The sequence below is a fragment of the Vidua chalybeata genome, chromosome 13, assembly GCF_026979565.1.
Source record: "Vidua chalybeata isolate OUT-0048 chromosome 13, bVidCha1 merged haplotype, whole genome shotgun sequence".
NCBI classification, from domain to species: Eukaryota; Metazoa; Chordata; class Aves; order Passeriformes; family Viduidae; genus Vidua; species Vidua chalybeata.
The window spans coordinates 13964210-13987821 of NC_071542.1; the positions used below are offsets into that span (position 1 = coordinate 13964210).

At 40.9% G+C, this 23612-nt stretch overlaps 1 protein-coding gene across 1 annotated transcript in view; it reads right to left on the reverse strand.

Moving 5' to 3' along the window:
* AGBL1 (AGBL carboxypeptidase 1) overlaps positions 1 to 23612 on the reverse strand; it is a 247124-nt gene that overhangs the window by 191157 nt on the left and 32355 nt on the right. Inside the window, exons 7-15 of the mRNA XM_053954983.1 lie at positions 21562 to 21770; positions 16348 to 16513; positions 15331 to 15407; positions 13052 to 13168; positions 11459 to 12060; positions 10098 to 10181; positions 8971 to 9057; positions 8486 to 8634; positions 5216 to 5303 (exon numbers count right to left, since the gene is read on the reverse strand). Coding sequence (XP_053810958.1) covers positions 5216 to 5303; positions 8486 to 8634; positions 8971 to 9057; positions 10098 to 10181; positions 11459 to 12060; positions 13052 to 13168; positions 15331 to 15407; positions 16348 to 16513; positions 21562 to 21770 — 1579 coding nt within the window. The remainder of the gene's footprint in view (positions 1 to 5215; positions 5304 to 8485; positions 8635 to 8970; positions 9058 to 10097; positions 10182 to 11458; positions 12061 to 13051; positions 13169 to 15330; positions 15408 to 16347; positions 16514 to 21561; positions 21771 to 23612) is intronic.

Consider the following 23612-nt stretch of genomic DNA (forward strand, 5'->3'; position numbering starts at 1 on the left):
TGATCAGGGCATGCCTGGAGACAGCAGAGGAGCTCAACCACAGGTTCAGATCATCAGACAAGACTCGGGTGGTGAGGCGGGTCTGGGTCCAACCAGCAGGTCACTTCATGGGTCAGGATCTGGATCAGGATGTGCAGCAAAGCAGGGACACAGCAACAGGGACACAGCAGTGGCTGAGCTGAAGCCTCACTACAGCAGAGCTCTGGGTGAGGCTGGTCAACACTGACAAGGTCTAAGAGAGCGCACAAATCCTTGACACTGCCTTCAGTAAAACTACAAATCTTGTAACAAGCTCCTCAGTCTAGTGTCAGGAGCTGATCTCTTGCAGGAGACTTACTCTGATGAAGAGATGACTTCAGGCAGAGTAGGAAAGTTTTCTTTCAGCAGAGATGAAGTGACAAATCATGCACTTTAGGGAGAAGCCTCAGAGCAAATTGCATCCATAAGTACATTTCAAACAATATTTTTCCCACATTGCACCAATTATGCTGTTGCCAAACCTTCTGATTCTGAAGGACTGTGAGATTTCTTTGACAAATGTTATCATCAATGTTGCATTAAAATGCAAAAGAGAAGAGGCAACCAAAAGATGCAATTTCAACTCCTGAATTTCACAATACTAGTTTATTTTGCTGCTGTTCATTTTTATTCAAAGGGGTGGAAAGAAAAAAGATAATTATTCTTGTCAAATTCTCCAAAATAATCAGCTCTTTTTCATAAGGGAGAGACAATACCATGCTGCTAGGTTTTCACTTGAATTCAATATTTAGGAACATGTGGGGTGAGTGATACCAACTGGATCAATAGATAGTGCAGGAACAGAGTCACAGTGGCAACCTGAAAAGCCTATGATTTTATTCTCAGTTGAACCCTTTACCCCAACATTTCTTTTGAAAATAAAGCACCTTAATATTGGACAAAGACTAAAAGAGAAAAAAAATTCAATAAACTCACTAATATAGAAACACGAACTTAGCATTTATAGATGTATTTCACTGGATCAAGGGTTAAAGTCTGGTATCGTTTTGAAGTCAGAACAATGACATTTAATATAGTTCCTGTTAATTTTGATAATAAAGGATAATTAATCACCATTTCCTCCATGGTGATTAAGGAAAACGCTCACCTCCACAGCCTCTATTTTACTAAGTGTCACTTGGAAGGTTAGATCACCTTATTCATAAAGTGTGGTCACAAAAGTGCTGAATTCTCCCAAGTCCTCCCCTCCACATTCGGAGTCAGAGATGTGGGAGGAAGCAGGTCTTTGCTGATACTGCCTAAATATCTCACATTATTCCCACACTGCAGAGTAAAGGCTTCTCCCTCTGTAGTCTGTAATTCTGCAGACAAGTGTCCTCTCCTCCCTAAAATGGCCACTTTATCCCAGGGGTTTTGCAGGAAGAGACACCTCTGACCTTGATGCTGCACTGGTAGTTCAGCGTTGCTCACTCCTGCCTGCTCAGGCACAATTCCCAGGGCAGGGATGCTCTCACAGCACTGCTCAGCAGCACATTTCATCCTTGTTCCCAGCATCTCTGCTGCCCACCCAACTACCCACCCAGAAAAGACACTCCCAGACTTTTGAATCACTTCTTGATGCCTGCTTCAAACCATAGCAAGTTATCTGGCAGTAGCAGCAAGTTTACAGGTGGCTTTGGGATGCTTCAATATTCTTCACTCTTGCAGTGAAAAGAAAAAACCCTGTGTGTAAGCAGTGTAAATGATCACATACTTTTACTGTATATAATCTGGTCTCCTCACAATCCATCATACAAAGCAGTAGCTCTGAATATTTTTGAAAGAAACCTAAAAAAATAACATTTTTCCTCTGTGCCTCCCTCTCCTCCTACTGCTGTCAAGCCAAAATAACTCTATTGCTTCCTTTTTCCTCCACCAGATTGATGCTTTTTAGTTCCTCACCACTTTTTCATCACAACACCCTACCATACCAGCATGGAGCCTAAAGTAACAAGGAAAGAAAAGGAAAGGAATAAAAGACTCTAGCAACATCTGGTCCCCACTACCTTATTTGTCTCCTCTTTCAGAAACATGTTGAAAGCCTCTCATGCTTTCTAGAAGCCAACACACTGGTTATTGGAGAGAAAAAAGAGACCTAAGTGTAGTTTTCTCAATGAACACATAAGCTGTATCTATTGTGCCTTTCAGTCACTTTGTAGTAGTGAAATCACTTTGCTTGCTGCTCTTCTTCAGAAAAAAAAATGCACAAGTATTGTATTTCCAGCATAGAAGTGATGAAGAATTAATTAATAATACTACTTATCTCTTACTCTACAAGATAAGTTTTTGAGCTTGAAAAAAATCTTTGCAAATACAATCTCATTAAAACATGCTTCCTTATTTATCTATTCCATTCTTTGGGTGGCAGATAAGTGACTCTAATTTTCCACCCTTTGTAGGGGGAGAAACAGACATAGACAGGTGAAGCAGCCTGGACAAAGATGCAGGCAGGAAAGGAGCTGGGTGGTAACTGAGGAATTCAAAAGCACCAAGTGATTCAGGAGCAATACCTCTTGGCCATCTGATCTTTAGAGTTCCTATCTTTAGTACTGTAAAATACTAAACGTATTTTAGTACCAAATTACCAATTTAGTACTAGATGTATTTTAGTACTGTTAGATGATGGAATATGGCATTTTTGGCTTAGACTAAAATGGCCAAAGAAAGTGTCAATATCTCAGACTTCTGGGCCACTTCAAAACAGAGTTCAAATGGAAAGCAAAAGGTTTCTCTCTTTTAATCTGTTGATGTATTCCCTTGGTCCAAAATACTGCCCACCTGGAGTTTGGTGTCCTCATTTTCCATGTCTGGACTTCTTTACATCTCTAAATGTGGTTATTAAGTGCAAGACACTTTAGTAACACCCTCATTCATACCACAAAAAGCAGTATTTAAGAATTTACTGGGCATGGCTGTTATTTTGGGGTCTGCCACATTGGAAAGCAAAAAATGCACAACACAACTTCCTTTCCAAAGGGGAAATCTGTGATGAGATATTTTTGTTGTCAATATTTCAGGCAGAATCCCAGCTGAAGTAGAATATTCCCCCAGCCATTGTGCCATTAAGGTGTTCAGTCACACTGCAAAGGCCAGGTGCTCTCAGAGTGAGGCTGATGTCTCATCCTTCCACAGATACCATTAGAGCTGAGAAATGACCTGCTAATATCATGTTTATTTCATCTAATGTGATTATAAAGATGCTGAAAAGAGAAGACCTAATTCTGGCATGGTTATAATCACTAAACAGTCAAGTTTTTAGTGCTGGTGTGAGAACAAAACACTCAATGTGCCTCATAACCTGACCTGACTACTGTCTGGAAAAGCTGGAGGTTAGATAGTATGCTCAGAATGAGCCACGAAACCAAAGGCACAAGCACATTGTCACCAATTCAACACTCAGCTGCCTTTATTCCTTAAATAATTTGCCAGAAAGGAATATTATTCAGTGTATAAAAGCTGCCAAGACAGCAAGAGAATTAGATGATCTTATTGTAACTGCAACTGTTTATCATGGGTGTATCCTGTCACTTCACAGAGAGACAATAAAATAGAGCAGAAGTGTCACTCAGCTACTTTCTGACAAGAGCTCTGCTAATATTCTCCACAACATAAAAACTCTAGTGAGACATATGAGAAAGGAACACAGTGACACAGCTGTGCCACAACATTCATCTTTATGAGTAAACTACCCCATCCACAGGGAAGATGAATGCCAGAGATCAGCCAACCTGCTTCACACAGACATCTCACCAACGAGCTTTTCCTCCCCCTCTCCTTCAGCTCAGAGGTGTCTCTCAGCAAAGGCCCTGCTGCAAAAGCAATTAAAGGCATGCCTGGGTTCCTCTGTATTTTTCAAAGTGCATCACTATTTTCCCATATTTATTAATAACTCCTGGTAAAAATAATTGGACGAGATTCCCTTCAAAATATGCAGCCTCATCTTAATATACCTGTGACCAGAGTGAATGGAACTGAAGTGAGCTCTTTCCCCAAAACACTGGCAGTGTGATATCCCTGTAGCAATCCCACCTCCTTCTCTTCTGAGACAAAGCCTGAGCAGCTCCAACCACACTCGTTTCACATTCCTCCCCTCTACAACTTCTAATGACTGAGAAACCTTTTTATAATCACTGAAATAAAAACATTTAAATTCAGTAGAGGTGAAAATGTATTTATGTGTGTGCATGCACATTCTTGTGTATACAAAAATATGTGAGAACCAGGAACACAGAATAAAGGAAACACAAGAAGTACTTATCCTAGATGATTATGTTGACATATAATTCAATGTACAGCTAGAAAACACAGAATATTCCAAATCAATAAAACAATTCTCTCATATATTCTGAACAAGAATCTGATTACAGGCTTAATTGCACAATCATGGCTTAATCTTGGAAGTCAGCTGCTGTTTAATCACTGCACAATAGCTGCCTTGCTAATGATATGGGAAGCCACTGCAATGGTATCCGGCATGAAAACTCTGCCCATGCTCAGAGAAGTCAGAGATTACAGGCATGTAAAGGGAAACCACACATGTGAGCTCTTTAGGTAGAAAAGGTTAAGGTCAGGTGCATGAAGGCCAGCAAAGAGTACTTGAAACAAAATAAAATAGCTACTCAAAGTGCTGTAGATGGATGCTAGGCTGAGAGAGGATAATCTGTGCGTTCAACCCCTCCCCACTCCACTCCTGAAAAAAAAAAATTCCAACAGAAATTGGGGCAGCTTCTTCTGAGGCTCTGGCACACTGCAAAAGCAGCCTGAAACAGGGAACTTGCACAAATATCAGCACTGAGCTTGTCAGGATTCCTTTACACCACTGTCGTATGTTCAACCCATTCTTTGGCTCCTCAGCTCCTATATCTCTTACAAAAGTCTGAGTATGCAACAGAAAAACAATTATCCCATCCAGCTCTTTTCTTCCCAGCCAGGGGAAAAACCATCTACACTATTTCTCCATTCCTTCTCCTTCATCCTGGGCAAGAGAATTCTGCATATTCCCTGGCATCTAAGATCGAGATCTCACTTGTGGCTGTTGTCTGAGGGTGGAAGCACACAACACATTGAGCCAGCACCAATTTAGAGACATATGAAATAGGGGGCACTGGTGGCAAGAGGCTCATGACATCAGTGCAGTTAACAGGAGCAAAACAGTAGAAAAAGGAAGGCACAAATTATTCCCCAAAAGTGCACTTACTTATAGTAGCAGATCTCCTGGCCTGCCCGAATCCAGCGAGGCCTGCCCTGGAGAGCTTCCCTCACTGAGTACATGACCAGCTGCATGCCTACAGAAAACAAGAGAGTTTCAGCTGATGTGACTTCCCTGGCTGGAAAAGACAGGAGCAGGAAGGAAAAGGCTAAAGAAGAAGCATCATTATTTTGTCTGTGCTCTCTCTGCTGATAGTTTATGCAGAGCAAATACATTCCCAGAGCCCTGTGTTTTGTTCTGAGACAGCCACATCTGTACAAAAAGTCCCTCCAGAAGAAATGAGCTGAATAGAGTTTATTAAAAAATAAATTATTCTTCTGGCCTTTACAAACCATTTTGTTTACAGACAGAGGAAGGGAAAGAAAATAATATGAATCAAGGCATCAACAAGATCAGTAATTTGGTTAGTCTAATATTTTATGCTTGGCTGCACTATTATTGAACTCTTAATCCTACCATAGTATCAGAGATCTGTGTTGCATCCAGAACCCTGCCTTCCAAAATCAGCAAGCAAAACTAAAAGGTTTTAAACTTATTATTAGTCCTAAATACCACCTAAGCATCATAAATGCTGATAATAATAGCATCCATCTTTGTACTGCATTATCCCAGAGCATGACCTCTTCCTGACCTCCAAAATATTAACATTTCATGCCCTGAGGGGGTAAGGCTTTCTCTGATCTGAGTTGCACGTCCATTACTCACAGTTCCATGAAGACAGCCAGTCTGCAGGGAGATTTTCTATCAATTTCACACACCTGCCTGCTCTTTAGGGCAGGGTGAGGATGCTGAGCTCTCTGCACAGGGTGTCCCTGGCCTGGGGCTGCAGGGGAGGCTCCTGTCAGCAGCTCCAGTGGACCCAGCACAGCCACAGCTGAGCCCAGCAATGATGCTGGCACCACTTCTGTGACAGCACATTTAAGAAAGAGGAAAATGCCCTCCCAAGTATTTTTGCATGTTGATAAGTTGCCCCTCGAGCCTTCTCTTGGCTGTTCTTGTGCTGGGGGTAGGTGATGCTTGAAAATCATTAATACTGATGAACATCTGTATTGGCAGCTATTCAATTCCCTTCTTCCTTTGGGTTTCTCTGTTAAACTCCCCAGCACTGTTGGAGCCAGAAAGTATCAGCAGTGATGCTTTTCCAGCTCACCTTGGGCTGTGCTGTGGGGCAGCACTAACCCACCACAGCCAGGAGCAACCACTATAATGCTGTTTTCTGAACCAGTGCTGTGAGATATGTACAAGAGGCAGTTCTGTGTTTGGTACCAGGACATGGCCACCACGAATTTTGAGAGACACAGGCCTGTCCAGGTGCCCAGCTGATCAGGGAGGGGATGTGAGGCTCAGTGTCTGCGCTTCTGAGTCCAAAGGACTCACACACAAAATTGTCTCAGAGCAATGGTTGCTACTAGTCTGACATCATATTCTAATTAAAAAAAAAAAAATAGTTTTTCCTTTTTACTTCCCCTGTGGAAATGCTCAGTTTTAGAAAACAAACTGAAATCAGGGTTCTGATAAAATCTACCATGGCAGAGTAAGTTAGTGAAAGAGGGGAAAGAAGAGAGGTGGAGGCTGTGCCTCCTGTCTTGCTCTGCTCCTGGCCACAACTATTTCATTAAAAATCCTTTCTGCTGGTTTCAAAGTCACACAGTGCCATCTAACCAAGAGCAAATGGGAAAAATCAAACCAGACAAGTAACCAGGAGCTGCAAAGAATTGCCACCCAGGGCACTTTGGCACTACATCACAACTGCAGGCTTTTTGTCTCAGAGTGTGGGCATTAGCCCAGGAAGGTGCAGAGGGAATGTGACAAACAAACAGCATCTCTTACCACTGCTCTGTGTAAATACTCTGCATGTGCTGGAAGGGGTAGTGAGCCTTGCTCAGCCAAGCCAGAAAAGCTGGAGCTTCACTGCCCGCTCGGAGCAGCGGAAGGAACCCACAGAGGAATTGTTAATAGCCAACCCCACAAACAAGCCATCCAAAAGCAAGCCATGGCTTAGCCTCCCTCCTTAGTCCAGATGGTATTTTCACATTTCTCTTCCAAATATATTATTCATTGCATGCTTGAACATATGAGTCATGTGCAGTTTCAGGTACACAAAATTAGATTATAAATGCTGACAACAGCCAAACTAGCAGATAACAACCTTCCACCAATAATAGCCTGAATCTCTGGCTACAAGAGTGAAGGCACTAGGGGCTACATCAACAATTGCATTGTGGTTTTAAATAGGACATCAACATCCTTCATTTTCAGGCTCCTACCACACACACCACACTGAATTGTTTGATAATTCAGGTAAGCATTATAAGATGACCAAAAGAATTCAATTGGGGTCTGTATGAATACTCGAACTTCAGCCCTTTGGGTTAAAAAGTAAATGCCTTTTAATTTGTCATGTCACTCATCCAGCCAGTCTCACACATACGAGTGATTCCAACTTCTAAGGCTGTTTGTTATAGGTACATTGATCCTCAGAGAGTCGTCCTGGTGATGCTAGAGGCTGTAGCCACAGGGCTTCAGAGGAATGCAGAGTCTAATATTATGGACTAATTAAACATTTTGAGCCAGGTCTTGAGCTGGTGTAAATTAACAGAGCTCCATGGAAACAAACCAAAAAACCCTCAGCCCATGCCAGCTAAGAATTCAATCCACAGTCTCCTTGCACAAGAAATAATTTCTTTCTAAAATGGGCATTGAAAGATGGGATTTGCCCTGCCTGTTTCTGAACAATTCTGCCTTCCTCCTGAACCATGACAGGAGCTCAAGGACAGGAAGGAACAGAATTTTTTATCATCATTAGTATCAACAGAAATTTCAGTAGGTCCAAAGATGTCTTATGAGATAAAACCAAAGAATCATGAATATTTGTTTGAGGATTATCGCATTTATTTAAATCTTAGAAGTACTTTCCAATCCTATGCTGCTCATTCAGTTCCCACTGATTGTCTTTCCCCTCAGCTCTCCCAACCCTAGTGCTATTCTTCTTCAGTTCTGGTCTATAAACACAACAGTGATGTTTATTTCCCCCCACAAATCCTCTCCCAAGTCTCAATATTCAGTTTCCTCCCCAGTCCTCCTGAGGATAGACAAACGTTCCTTGACAAATCTAAAGTGACTTTTTCAGTGGACTTCAGGGCAGCTAAGATTGAATTTACAGTCTCCCTTACAGACATGGAGAGTTTGAAACCTTTATGGCATTAAAGAGATATTGTTGTGAAGAGAAGGCTGCCCCAATTCCCCAAAGGCTCATACCATAATTAAACTGGCTGTTGAACTTCTCGCAGTTGATGATGTTGAAGCGATAGGGAACCACCGACTTCATGTCACGGACCTCGAAGTAGAACCACTGGTGGTGCTGGTTGCTGTTCACATCTGCATTCATAATTAGGTCATACTCAAACCTATAAAGGAAAATAATGGCAGCAGTGGCCATGAACACCCCCTGTCTGCCACTGAACATGCAGACAGCAGGCTATGCAGTCAAATTGATTGATATTTTGTGAGCATCACCATCAAACACCATTAAATACTCACACTATAATAGTCAAAATATTTTGAGCTCTGTTTTCTTAATCATGTTCCTTCCATGACATCCAGGTGTTAGAAGGCATAATAAGCTCCACATCATCTAATCTGCTTCCCTGGCTGACCCTTTGCAAACCCAGGAGAAGGCCACCATCCCATGCTGTGGTCACAGCAGCAGGCAGGCTGGGACACCTCTGTGCAGGGGTACTTACTCACGCACTTGGATCGCCTTCCGAAGGTTTCCCGACTCAAACTTGGAGAAAAATGTCAGACAGCCTCGAGCAGCCGGGCTTGAGAGACTGCTGGAAAGCAAAGCAAGGACACCTGTAGCAGACTGATTCAAAGACAAGTCTTCCCCAGGACCTTTTCTATGCTAAATTAGCTTTAATATATATTTTTTTTTTAATAAGCAAGACCCTGGGAAGAAGGAGGAGGTGAGCAAATCCATAACCTTCCTATCCAATGTAACTTTTCTCTCTACTCCTGCTTAATAATTCTAAATCGCATCTTTTCTTTTGCCAATACTCTCTTTTGTCACTGTCCACGTTTGCTTTCTTTATTCAAGTTACTTTCCCACTGGACTATTCCTATTATTTCATTAATTGCAGAAGGCAGCTTTAAGCAATTGCTCTATATATACTCTTCCTTCATCTATAGTTTCTTTCACCAACTGCTTAGAAACTTTTAAATTCATCCTAAGCAACTTCATAACTTTCTCATACCTCAAACTCTCACCTCATTTTTACTCCAAAGAATGTTTTCCAAGTCACCTATCCTTCCTCTGAATGCAATTTCTTTAAAATTTGGGACCCTCTCAACTGCCCAGTGCTACATCTTCTCACAGACCATAGTTGAGTGCTTAGAGCTTTCACAAGGCCAGATGTTCGAGGGGTTTTTTTGAAGTGCTGTGAGAGTGTCACACTTTTAAACAGGGTACATCTACAGCCTGTGACACTGGCTGTGCAGACAATCAAGGGGAAATTCTGCCCCAGGGGGTGGAGAAGATGGATTTGGCAGTACACTTCCCAGCACTGGTCTTCACCTCTCTGTTCCAAATCACTGCATGCAATGCAGACAGATCCAGGGACAACCTACAGTCCCTTTGATGTATGGATTTTCTTGTTCTATCTAAAAGTTCTGATGATTTTCTGCTCCCGTGGCTTCCACAACAGATCCTTCCCCTGGAGTCACCTAGAAACAATCTACCTCTCCTGGATATTTTCTCTGTTAGGCCTTTACCCCCTGTTACTTTGCATTTATCAGGGCTGATCAAGTAAACTGAGCTCAGTGACAGCACTGACAGTGCCCCTGGTTGCAGCATTCATTTGAAGTGGCCCACCTGGGATCATCTAAATCAAACACAGTTCTTCCAATCACATCCCCCGGCTGGATTAGGCGGCGAACATCATCAAGGACTTTGTCCCTGGGAAAAAGAAATCAGCAAATCAGCAAAATGTAGTGACAGCGTGAGAAATATTGATATATTCTAGAAAGAGTCTTAGGAAATTCTTTTTAAGTACTGGAAAGGACTTCCATTTGCTAATTCCAGGTGAACTTTTTTCCCCATCATGAGAACACTTCTGCTCCATCCCCATTACAAGTTACCTTTTGGGTTAAATGACTGATTCTGGAAGATTATTTATTCACTACTGGATTGTGTCAAATTTGATTTATCCTCAGTTCTTCCCAGTCAATGCCAACCCCCAAGCAGCCAGTCTTACCCTGTGAGGAAATATCTGCCATTGCTTACAAACCTACTAGTCTGACTCATAGTGAATATTGACTATAAGTCAAGCTGATTTCTACTCATTAAACAGAGCTTCTCTGATCCCTGAAGATGATCAAATGTGGAATACCAGATTTTCTTCCTGACCTTTGAAGCAATCATGTTATGCCTTGAAGCATGATATGATTAGTCCCATTTCAGACGTACAGTTACACATGTTGTTGTAGCCATAAAAACAGAGCTTTTAGAGCAACATTAGTGCAAGAAGATGGTAGAGTGATTTTCCCTCTAAATAAGATTTCTAGCTTATATATTTACTGCAGAAAGAATTATTCTCCTAGCAGTCAGAAATCAGTGGTTTCAACAAATGCCATTAGTTGATCAACTCTAAAGTTTAGCATAGAATCCACCATCTTTGCTGCCTGCTAATAATCCCCTAGACCACTAAAAAGAAATATAAAGTCATTGCATATAAGAAATATAAAGTCATTGCATATAAGCCTATGTCAAGCCAAAAAACTGTAGTTATAAGAGTTTTCTCTCCCAGCCCGACTTCAGAACAGAGCTTCCCACTCATCTGAGCACCTAAATAATGACAGGTCCTTTCTGAAAGGACAGATGGGATTTTCCCTCAAAGAAACATATGGGATCAATGCTGCAAGCACTAAAGGTGGCTGAATAAAGAGTAAGATTGAAGGTAAAAACATATCTCACAAGGACACAGAGGCTTCTCCATCTCTAAAATGGACTTGTTCTCATTTGTGTTCTAACAAGGTTAACAACCCAACTTAGATTCCCATCACAAATTTAGGTATATTGATTAATTTGTTGATCAACTGAGGCAAATAACTGGGTAGCAAAAAAATTGTTCAATAACTTCCTAAGGCATTCAGAGCTGTTAGAGTCAGAACCTACATAAACCAGTTTTGGGCCCAAGAGCTCTCAATGTGGTCACTCCATTAAAGCACAATCACCTTTGGACCCCATGCTTGCGTTCCAACACGGGCTTGCTGTAAGGAGGTGGCTGGTGACCCCAGAAATCCGGGAATGCCAGCTCTCTGTAGCCTGGGATGGACTTCACACATATGGCCCTGGCTGCATAGAAACAAGGGCTGTGGAATGGGATATCCCCTTGGTGTTTCTCCAGAAGATTTCTAACTATATCGGAGCTCTCCAGCCTCCCTTCAGGACTAGGATTGATTGAGGCCTCACAATGAGGGTAAAACATTTTTTTGTACCAAGCAGCATCTTTTAGGAGAGAACACAAAGCAAACACATGACTCCTGGCTGGATCTTCCTCCCCACAGAAGTCTTTATCCTGGACTTCTTCAACAATGTCTCTCTTTTCATCATTCTTATTCCATATGCATTGCTCCTCCTTTCTCCAGCTCTGCAATGGGACTTTGAAATCCTGCTCTCCTGGATCTGGTCCCATCTCTGTGACACTTTGGTTTCTCCATCTGCAGTTCGGATGCTTCACAGAAGTAGCATTTGGAATGAAATGAAAGGGAGCAGAGGGAAGACTCTCAGTCCTGTCCTCCAAGTTCTTCTTTTCCTCAGTCTCAAATTCAAGCTCCTTTAAATTTAAAAAGCAGAAGAAATTAAAAGAAACTACAGACAGATTATGCCTTGTTCCAGAGGAAACCTTTCAAGGAGGAAAAGAGGAAATATTTACACATCTCCCAAAACTGTACTCAACCAATAAAACAGCCAGAGCAAAATCAGTGCATGAAGCACCTGCCAGCATTTCTCTATCCACAAAGCTGTTTCGACAGAAATCCTCAGAAATCAAAAGGATCTGATTGGAGATGACTCACCCAGATGACTCAACCAAAACAAATCCTTCAAACTAAGAAGGGAAGATACTTTATAAGGTATTTTTTTTTAAATATAAATGTCACAGGAGTATAAAGGTGGCCAATCTCTCATGCAAAACTCCATCCCACCTTCATGCAGGAGTATGATTTAATCCATTTGGCTACTTATGGTACTTATGGTCACAATCAGTATCAAAATATTCTGTGTACAGGAGATATATTAACCCAGTGATCTTCTTCAGATTCTTATTTGAAACAGGGTTTTCAGCTCTCCTAAATTCCAAAACTTGTAATGAGTGCAATATTTCTTACATTTTGTCCCAAGCATCACTAGAAAAAAATTACTTGAACTGTTCATTTCACTCAGTGGCAGTGCAATCTCCTCTTCCTTCAAACCACTAGTTGACAGTATTTACTTTTCACATCTCATTCTGATTTTGATATTGCTGTTGAAATTGCCAGCAAGGATTCAAATTATCTGACAGATTTCTCATGTGGCAATTGATTCAACAATGCTTACTTAATCTACACCCAGACAAATGTGCATCAAACATCATTCCTTTTATCATTCATGATTCACACCAATAAACTACTGCAAAAAGTCACAATCTTTGGCTTTTCAGTCCTGTAATACTTACAGATTCACTTTTGAAATAGCCTTGTCTAGCTATTACTTGTCAATACTCCTTTTCAAGTATTTCTTAAATTCTGGAATATTCACAAAGAAAGGAAATTGCACTACAACCATACCTGAAAATTCTGGAAAAGTTCTGCACACAGAGCTTCATATTTTTCAAGCTCTTGTTCTGGCCGGTCAAGCACTGGCTTTGACCTCAATTTATTCACATCTGTCTCCAAGTCACAATCCTACAAAAGCAGAATTAGAAAAGCACGTGTATTACACCTGCCCCATGAGATGATCTCAACCATCAGTGAATTGAGGATAAAAACAGTATCTGCAACTTTCACAGTCGAGGGCTGCTATGCATTAATGTGCAGCCCTACCCATATCAGATGTGAGAACCAAAGCCAAACTGTGTCAAGCATTCAGCTACTACATTACAAAAACAAAAACAAAAAAAACAAAAAAAAAAAAAACAAAAACAAAAAAAAAAAAAAAAAAAAAAAAAAAAAAAACAAAAACAAAACAAAACAAAAAAACCCAAACAAACAAAACAAAAACCATACCAAGAAAAGTTGGAGCAAGAGGAAAGAATGGAAACATGGCATTGATGATTGGCCATTACATTACAGCAATATTCAAATAATTCAACATGTCTATCTCCCACCAAAAGCCATCAAAGAAATTATTTACTCCTGACAAACAGATTCATTTCTGAAGTTGTTATAAAAAGAAAAAAGTAAAATTGCCTGAATGCACCAGTGCCCATGGCATTTCAAACCCTGAGCCACGTTTGGGTCACAAAGCAGAGTCTGAAGTGTTGTTTGGGCAGAGATGAAAAGGCAGTGAAGACCTGCCAGGAGCATGAGGTCAGCTGGAAAGGATTTGCCACTGAGAGCATACTGATGCATAAGAAGCTTCAGATTTTGGATGGAAAAGAATAGATGGTTGATGCAGTGATTTTTATTTTCCTAGAACTCTCTGAACAGTTCCTGATGGAAAAGTAGAGCCAAGTTTCAGTTTGGTTGGTGTTGCTAGCATGCATGGATATGTGTTATGTAGCATTGAAAATGTTTGCAAATCACATCAATACCAGCAAACATTGTGCAAAAGACCTTACACAGAATAAAAAGGGAGTAAGCTGAAAGTTCATTATCCATTCCCTGCTTGCTTTCCTTTTAGCAAGGTTTTTATACAGGAGATATATGACCAGCAAACCAGACAAACAGTATTTAAAACTCATATTCAGAAAAAGCTCTTAGGAAAAAAAAAAAAAAAAAAAAAAAAAAAAAAAAAAAAAAAAAAAAAAAAAGACAACCCCAAAAACTGCTTACATCTACTTGGTAAATCCTTATGAATAATGAAATAGTTCAGAAGCATAGAGGAGCTGTTACTGAATGAATAACTAATTAAAGAAGGAGATAAATCCACTATCAGCCTTATTCCTAATGAGCATCTTGACGAGCTCTAATAGTCAGATAAAACCAGCCAGACAGGGGCAAGTTAGGACACTCAGAAAATGTTGGGGGTGGGGGGACGAGGTGGGGGTTTAACTGCCTTTTTTTGCTGGGTGACATCAGTTTAATATCAGAGGAGAAAAAGACAGGGCAACTAATGAGAACTCTCTTTCACAGAAGTCTCAATCACTTCTAATTAGACTGCATTTGCAACTTCATTTCTTTAATTTGCTTTCCCAAGCCACTTTATGTGGATAAGACTTATTAGCAGCATCCACTACTTCACATTTGCATGTGAGCTAGTTTGTATTTTCACAACAAAAAAGTTTGCACCCTCATCCTCATCTGGTAGAAGCTTTTTTTGCCAGTTAGGCCACTGCAGGGAGAGTGCTAAGGGAGAATTCAGAGAAATATTGAATAATTCATTGTATTATTTGTCTGTGTGCAGCAGCAAATAAAGAGGGAATATAGGTTCAATTGCACCAGCTGTGGCTTAAAATAACTAGCCTTTTCCTCAGGGTAGGTGCACAGCCCAAATATGCTCTGATATGGGAATAAAAAGAGGGTTAGCCTTTCGTAGATGATAAATCAATTTTCCCTAAATGCCATTTTCCTGGCATATGCCGAGCGGATCAAAGATCCACCATTTATCCCTGACTGTGGATGTTATTCTGAGCAGTCTCTGCAGGAACAGAGAAGTCACCAAACCCCCCCCACCCAGGGTGACAAGCATGAAATAAATAGAATAGATGCAGGGCACTTTTTACTGAAAGTCAATACATTCTCCTTTCCCTTTTCCAACTATCCTCCTATTGTCCATGTAGTGTGTTCACATGGACATGCACATACATTTTTTGCTTAGATAGTCTTTCAGGGCGTCAAAATGGACAAAAAAATGTTTTATTTTCCAGTATGTAGATAATTATGGGAACTATGGCTCATATACCTACTTCCTCTTTACCCTCCACATCCTCATTATCCCAGTCATTTTCAGCCTCTTCCTCTCCTTCACTTTCATTGTCACCACCTGTAGAAGTAGGAAGGAGACAGAGACAAAGGTGTTCAACCTAATATCCCTCTCAGACCCCACAGAGAAATACATGTAAATTCTTCTATGTGTGCCACACAGTCCACAGCCCACTACAACCTGATTAAAGCAAATCCCATTTGTTAATCTCAAATAAATGAATTTGGCACTAATTCAGCCAGTTTTTAAAGCTCTGTTCTCTTGGATTCAAGCACTGCCTTTCAAAACCATGACAAATGTCCCCATGATATGGATCCAACTCATTTTACAAAGCAATACAGAGATTTTCTGCTTGGCTGCAATGATATTACAGGATGCTCTTAATCTGTATTATCTAGATTAGGGTGTTTTACTGCTATGATTGTTATAGTATTTCAGCATCTTCCACACAAAATTGAATGTAGCAAAAATTGCTTCTGTGTATCATGGAGCCTTTTCTGCAGAGTAGCTGTCCTGCCTTTCCAGCAAGAGCTCCCATCCTTTACTCGTGCAACATGACTGCTATCTGCTTTTACTTTAGAAATGGAAAAGGATAATAATTCTTGCAATTTTTTACTGAAAAAGCTGCAGGGCAATTTTTACCCCCCCCCCAAGCAGCCAATACACAGGCACAATTATGTCTCTGTCTGCTACTGGGGAGCAATGGCATCTCCAGCCTCTGCTATACTCACTCTGCTCCTTTATTTTTTGGATAATAGAACAATTTTTTCCCTTTTCCTTGCTCCTTTCCATCTTCTCTCATTTTTTCTCCAAACAGACTCTTGCAGCTTCAAGAAGACGTGGGAGTAATTTCTTCCCTACTGAGTGACACTGTAGGTTATCAGATTAATTTTAACTGTAAACCTTGGGATTATGCCAAGTCTCCCTCCTCCAGATCCCACAGTTAATCCTCACGTCAGGCTCCTTTTCCTCCTTCTGAACTCACCCTTTAGCCATTTACCTTCAGATCCCTCACATGGAGGTTCAGCACTGGCATTCCAAGGAAGAGGGAAGGAATAGGAACTTCTTACAGTCACCACAGGCAGATGCTCCTTGGGGTAGCACTTTCTGAGAATATGAGTCGCAGTAGTTATGATAGGATCCAGATTTTTACAAGATAAACAGTCCTAGGAAACAAAGGAGAACTACATTAAGAATAGTCTTTTACAACAGTCCCCTCTGTCATAGTCTCCCAGAGCAGAGCCACTCTTCTGGTGAGAACATAATTCCCTTTACCACTCATGAGTTACACCCATAAACAGCAGCAAAACATCATAATCTTGGTTTTTCAGTCCTAAAGACTTACAGGTTTACTCTTGAAATAGTCTTGTCTAGTTACCACTTTCCAACACTCCTTTTCAAGTATTTCTTAAATTCTGGAATATTCACAAATAAAGGAAACTGCATTGTTGATTGTACCTGAAAAATCACATGAACGCTCTGGACACGTTGCTTCATATTTGGGAGACTCACCAGCTCAAGCTCTGCTCCAAGACATTGTAGCCAGGGTACATAAAGGAAGCTAACACAGGTTACAGTAGCACTGAAGCAATATGTTTTTTAATATGGATTAAAGAATGCTTTGTGGAGCCTATGTGTATGTTTTGGCTGCCAAAACATGCCAAAATCTGTGCTTCTGCACCTTCAGCACATCTATACCTGGAGTCATCATGCCAAAATTCACACAGATAAACTAACAAAGTTAACACCACCATTTCAGTATATTTAGGGTACACAATGTACTCTCAAAGAGAATACACTCCCACTGTACTCCGTTCTCTGTGGTTAAATCATTAGGTCCAAGAGCTATTCTGAAAGATCACTATATTACCTAATCATAAAATAATTAATAACTGCAGTATCCCACAATTTCTACTGCTACAATCCAGAGGAGGAAATAGACCGGTAAAGATATTTTTTACAGCCCAGGTATACTTTGAAGACAGAGAATATTTTGTATTTTTGTTGTGCTGTTGTGCAAGCGAGCTCCTCAGACTTTTATTGCAAAGAAAACAAACCAAAATTTCCACAGAACTAAAGAAAGACCCCCTGAGACATCACAGAAATTATGTATATCTTCATACATCACAGTGTATGTCTTCAATACAACAGAGTTAGAGAGTTTGGATAAAGGAATGATAATGCTGCACAAAGGCAAAGTTGTTTAAAACCAGTGGATGCAATTCTCAGAAAACCCAGCCCTTGGATTTGCCCAAATACAGCACACCCAAAGCACAGCCTCCGTCAGAGTGACTGAGTCATAAGTGCAGTACTCTACTCAAATTCACAATTTTCCCTCTGCCTCTCAGCATGTTTTCTTCAATGGTTTGGAACAAAGACTGAGCTCATCAGAACAGGAATGCAACTTAAATAAGCAGCATGAATATGCTACAAGGCAAAAGAACTATTGCAATACATTCTACTACCATTTCATAATTTTGCATCCCTGTGGTAGAGATAAAATGGAACAACCAAGAGGGGAGAAGAGATACTTTGTGTCGTTATCTGACAGCCCACAGTCAGCATTTGGGCTGGACAAAAAAAACCCAGACAATCCAAGCATTCAGCAGAATCAGGCAGAGGGCCAAGAGAATGCAAAAAAGAACATAAAATGACCATTGGATCACAGGTCCTGCCTGACTAACCTCATCTCCTTCTAGGAAAAGGTGACACTGTTTAGTGGTGGACTTGAGAATGCTGGGTTGATGATTGGATTCAATCTTAAATGCCTTTTCCAACCTAAATGATTCTGTGATAAAGTACTTTGTCATAATCAGGAACAGGAAAATGGCTGTATTGGGGTTCTTTAGGTTGGGGAGGATTTTACTGTTTTCTCATGTATGATTGAACAGCATTACAAGATTCAGTGGGATTAACCAGGATTCCTGTAGGGAGGCTAGAAAAAATCATCTAAAGCTGACATGCTTACAAGACTCACTACAAGAATTTTAATATTTATTTCTGGTTCTCTGGCTGTTTGGAACTAGGGGGAGAGAAAAGAAAATTATGAAAGCATCTCTGAGGAAAGTTTTATTATGGGTAGAGCAAACACCATGGAGAACTGGTTTCTATTTCTGTTTCAATTTATTCACTCCTTCATATGGTTGCCTTTGTTTGGTTGTTATTAAAGGAAAGATTAGGAAAGTTTGTCTACATGTGGGAACAGGCTAATATTCTCAACAGTCTACTAGTTTAGTTTACTAAAACTGATCTGTTTTTGCTCAAACAGTGAATGCAGGACTGTTTAATTGCCTGCCTTGGGACAACCATCTTAATTCATGGCCAAGTGAATTTAAATAGTCAAGACCAAGGCATGTTCATCCAGACAATGAACTTCAACACATGGAGTTGCTCAGTGAAGCTATTTGGAAGTCATATTTTTCTCTTCAGCAAATTAGCTCACAAGTGGAAACAAGCCTTCAGATACCTTAGAGAGAATTTGTGGGACTGTTTTCATTACTGCTCATAAAGTGCTCTCAGATTCTAAGGTAACACTGTTTACAAATGGCTGAAAATGATTACATCAGTGTATTGGAAAAGCCCTTTTTACTGACACCTGGGAAGCAGACAGGAGACTGCTCTGTATGTGTGTAAGCTATCCCATTTATTTTGTGGTGGGATAATGTGAATGAGGGAAGAGTAAATCCTTAGCTCAGAAAACTCATGTAAAGCTAACCTAGATTCAGATCTGCTTTTTAATCTCCACTGAATCTGGAATAGAACAAATATTATGGTATGTGATATATAGGGAAAAAAAAGGAGGTTTCAATATGACAGTAAGACAAAAGATAGTGATGCTGATTGATGCTCCTACTGGCAAACAGAGAGTGGAATACAGGATAATATTATCCTAGAGTAGTAAGGAAGGCTGAAGAGAAACAAGGCAAGCTTAAGAAACCAGATGGAAAAGTGATAAAATATCAAGATAACATTCCATGCAGCAGTATCTCCTAAAGCACATACAAACCTGTTTTCTTGTCTCAGAGTAGGCAGCTCTGTCACTGCACACAAAACCAGACAGTGCTAATGTGAATATACCATTTAACTGTCAGGAAAATCTAAGTGCAGCTAGGAAAAGGGAATGGGAACAGAAAGTACTTCCTTTCCATGAATGATTTCATTATCTATAATTATTTTTTTTTCCAGGTAGGAGTAGAATTCAAAACATCTCTAAATTCCCCTAAAATATCCCTAAACACTTTTCAAATTGAGTAGCAGTCACTTCTAATCTATGTGAGGTGACAGTTTTTGAACTATTGGCTCCTCCTGTGAAGATATAAGCTTAAGGGCTATTAAAAGTTCAGGTATTTCATCTGTCCATCAGCCCAGACAATAGGCAGCCAGAGAGGTTTCAATTGAAAACCAGCCTTGTAAATCGAATTTCCGCTGGAGTTTAAAACAAACCCATCTTGGCAAAACGGTTTTCATTTCAATAAATATGTGTGCATAAGAAAAAAAAAAAAAGCCAACCAACCAAACAAACACTTAAAAAGTTTCAGCAGAACTTTTCTAGCCAGATTTCAACACCTTAAAAAAATCTCGTTAGGTGCTCAGAGTTTGGTCCAGGGTAATCACCAGAGCCAGTGCATTCCCTAAAGGCACTAAAATACTGTCCACACACAAAGTCATTGCTTTCCCAATTAGGAGTTGTTTTTCTTGTCCTGTCTTCATTTCTTTCTCTCTTGCCACAGCCTGTTGTCTATCTCAGAAGACAAGATTTCCCATCTTTGTCTCATGAAAATAATGAAGATTTTCGTGGCAGCAGCAGCCTCTACCTCAGGTTAGATAGGGAAGAGCATGAGTGAGATCTCCTAGAGCTGCCAGACTCCTGCCAACACTTCATTCTTGGAGAGATGCTGCAAGACTGACAATATCCCAAAGAAGCAGTGAGAGAATATTGAGCTTTGAATATATTAACCTTGGATATTTCTTGTCCAAGGTCTCCCTAATAGCACACACTGGGAAAAAAGCAAACTGGAGGCCCCTGAAGCTGTCATTTCCACTCCACTTCTGACCTTTGGAAGGATTAACATTATCAGTGTTTACTGGAGCCTTAGTATGTCATTTCCTGGGTGTGCACCCAAGGTGACCCCACGTTTGCACTTGCCATGGAGTTGCTCCAGGCTGAGCTATCAGGAGGTGTTAGCTCAGAAAGCTTCAAGGGCTGTGGGAGGTTCTTGAGAGGGAAGGAGCCAATATCCACCCTCCAGCAGCTGCCTCCATCCACCCTATTCACCTTTCTTCAGACCAAGGACTTCTCATTAACAGAGGCCATAATCCTTTGGGAGGTCTGCTGGCTCTGGCCACCTCATCCTACCTAAAGAAAAGGTCAATTCTTCATAAGGAAAGTGAAGCGAAAAATTCCAGAAGTCTCCCATACGCTGCTGGTTAGAAATGACTCATGACAGTGATGGAAAAGGGGAAGAAATAAACACATTGAATCATAAAGGCAATGGATTTTTTAAGGGAGAAGGAGACAGGCTTTTCTTTCTGATGGTTCTAGAGCAAGATAACACATAGCCAGTAAGAACAACAATGGAAACACTCTTATGGAATCACACAGGGGGTTTTCTCTAAGGTCAAAGCAAGCTAAGGAAGCATTTTGCTGAGAGACTGAGAAAACTCTCACTGTTCTGTGCCTGCCTTTTCTATACCTTATAGGCATCCCATCTGCAGGACCATGGCATCTTTCTTGAACTCACATTAATGTTTCACAAGATTAAAATTTAACCTCCTGAAAACCTGTTGATGGATGTTTCTCATTAGGAAAGGCTTAGCTAAATGAGCATTCTGTTTAAAAGGCTGATTGAGTGGAATTATCTGGTTATTGTAAAGAAAAATCTCACAAAAGACCTAAGCAATTCCCCTATAGAGATATTGCATAATTCTTCAGGAGAAGTCCAAGCAGGCATCAGGATGCACGGGGAAAGAGAAAGGAAGCACTAAAAGTAAGAACTAGAATTCCCATGTGTCTCATAGAAATTAAGAATTGTTTTAAACTGAAACATTTCAGCTTCTCTAAAGTACTAAGTGTGCAAAAGTCAACAGCTCTTAATGTAATCAGTTTTTCCATTTATATGTCCTATCCTTAATTTATATAACGACGGAATTTCCTGCAGTGGGATGTAGAACCCAGCCCTAACCACCTCATTTAAACACAAAAAACTCCATTTACCTGCACACTTGTGAAGAGAATCTCCATTCCCCTGGAACCAAGGAAAGTCTCCCTGCCCAGCTGGATGTTGGTGATGTACTTTAGGCAGAGCAGGAGACCCCTGCGAATGTAAATGTAGTTGTTGGAGACATCGTTGCGATGCCAGTCCTGGTAGAGCCTCAGCAATTCACCCAGGTAGCCTCTGTTCACTGCCCGGCGGCTGTTTGACTCTGAAAAGGAGAGAAAAGGCTGAATTAAACTCCTTCCTGTTTGGTAACTGTGGCTACTCAGCGCTTGAACTGTGCTTTATCACCTTTATCACCTGCTCATCCTGGCTTAAGGGTCTCAGTTAAAAACAAAAATATTTTTTTAACATTTTTTTTAATGTAAAATGCTGATTGCTAAACATGACCTATGTTCCTGGAACATTACATGGAAAAAAAAAAAAAAAACAAAAACAAAACACATCAGTGTCCTGTCTGGAAATCTGTATCTCCTTCCAAGTGCTAATAAACCTAATTCCAGTTGCAGCACCACAAGATTTCCTGAAACTACCAAAGTTCCTGAGGAGTGAGAAAAGCTGAATAAAGTAAGAGTAGTCAACAGCATAAAATCTTCACCACAGTGCTGCATTTCAGTCCTGAGAGAACACCTTGTTGAGATCAACAAATTCAAAAACCTTGTGGCTGTACAGTCCTGTCACAGCCAGAGAAATTATGTTTAACTTCTAAATGTAGTCCCACAAATACCTGTATAATGAAAGCCATGAACCAAGTGATTCTGGAAACCCACGGTACTTAAAAATTAACAAAACATCAACACAAGCAATAGCAGTTTGGGCTTCTTTTCTGTGGCTTCCTGGCTCCAAGATTGTAAAGGTCACCTTCAGGTAATGTTTAAAGGCTTTACTGCATGGGCAAGAAAATTACAAAAAATATTCTGAAAAAATAAGATTTCTAAGAGCTTGTGATACAATACAAATCCTACTGAGTTTCTAAAACACATCCCTTCACCTACTGCATGCCTTGCCCTGGCCCTCAGGACAAAGATGAAGCCACACCAGACCCCAGGCTCCCTCCCTTTAAACCAACCCTGCCTAAATTTTCCTTACTGGACCTGACATTCCTTGCTGTGACACGCATTAAAAGCTGTCAGGATCTCAGAAATCAACTGGGGGCAGGTAGCATATGTAAGGCAGGAGCTCAGCTCTCTGAAGGACAATCAGCACTTGCAGCTCACAGCAGATGGCTCTTGGTACCAGAGCTAGTGGGCTCCAATCCATTTCCACTTCATTAAACAAAGCACCAGAGCCTCTCACACCTGGAACTTCAACGTCATCAGTGGGGATTCACAGGACAGGAGAAGCAGTGAGAGGTTAAGTGAGAGAATAGAAAGATGCTGCCTGAAGAAAATCAGCAAGGAGAGAAGCCATGGAAGGACTAAGCAGGAAGCAGCATGGGCAGCAAACCTCAATCCCAGTGATGAAGTAGGTTGGAAAGTGGAAAAGTCACCTGAAGTTGTCTCAGTCTGCTCCTTGCAGTAGACTAGCAAACCCTTACCTGGAGGAGGGATTGGAGAGTTTTTCCTGCTACCTGGCAGGAAAAAAATATCGCTACCTGCAATTTTCTCTACCATTGGCACCAACCAGCACCCCCAGCCCAGGCTGCCAACTCATTTTAATGCTGCTCTGCATCTTCACACCACCCTGCTGTCATGGCCCTGCACTGACCTGCTGGTCCCACAGCAATTCCAGTCCTACACAGCTCTGCCCAGGCTCCCACACCTTGGCCTGCAGCTCTCTAGCACTGCCTCCCCTTGCTGGTAACCACCTACACTAACTCTGCATTCTGAGGCTCAGTGGTTGTCAGCATGGAGAAGGTCACCCTCCTCCTCTGACCTTCACTCTGTATTTCTGTTTTCTATTTGACTCTCTGCAAGAAAACTTTAATTGCATGAGAATCCCTTATCAATCCCAATGATTTTATTCATGATTTCCTGTTAATCCTCAACCAGCTGTCATGTTTACTAACCTGCAGGATGACTAACCCCTTAAATCAGTCAATCTTTGAAGA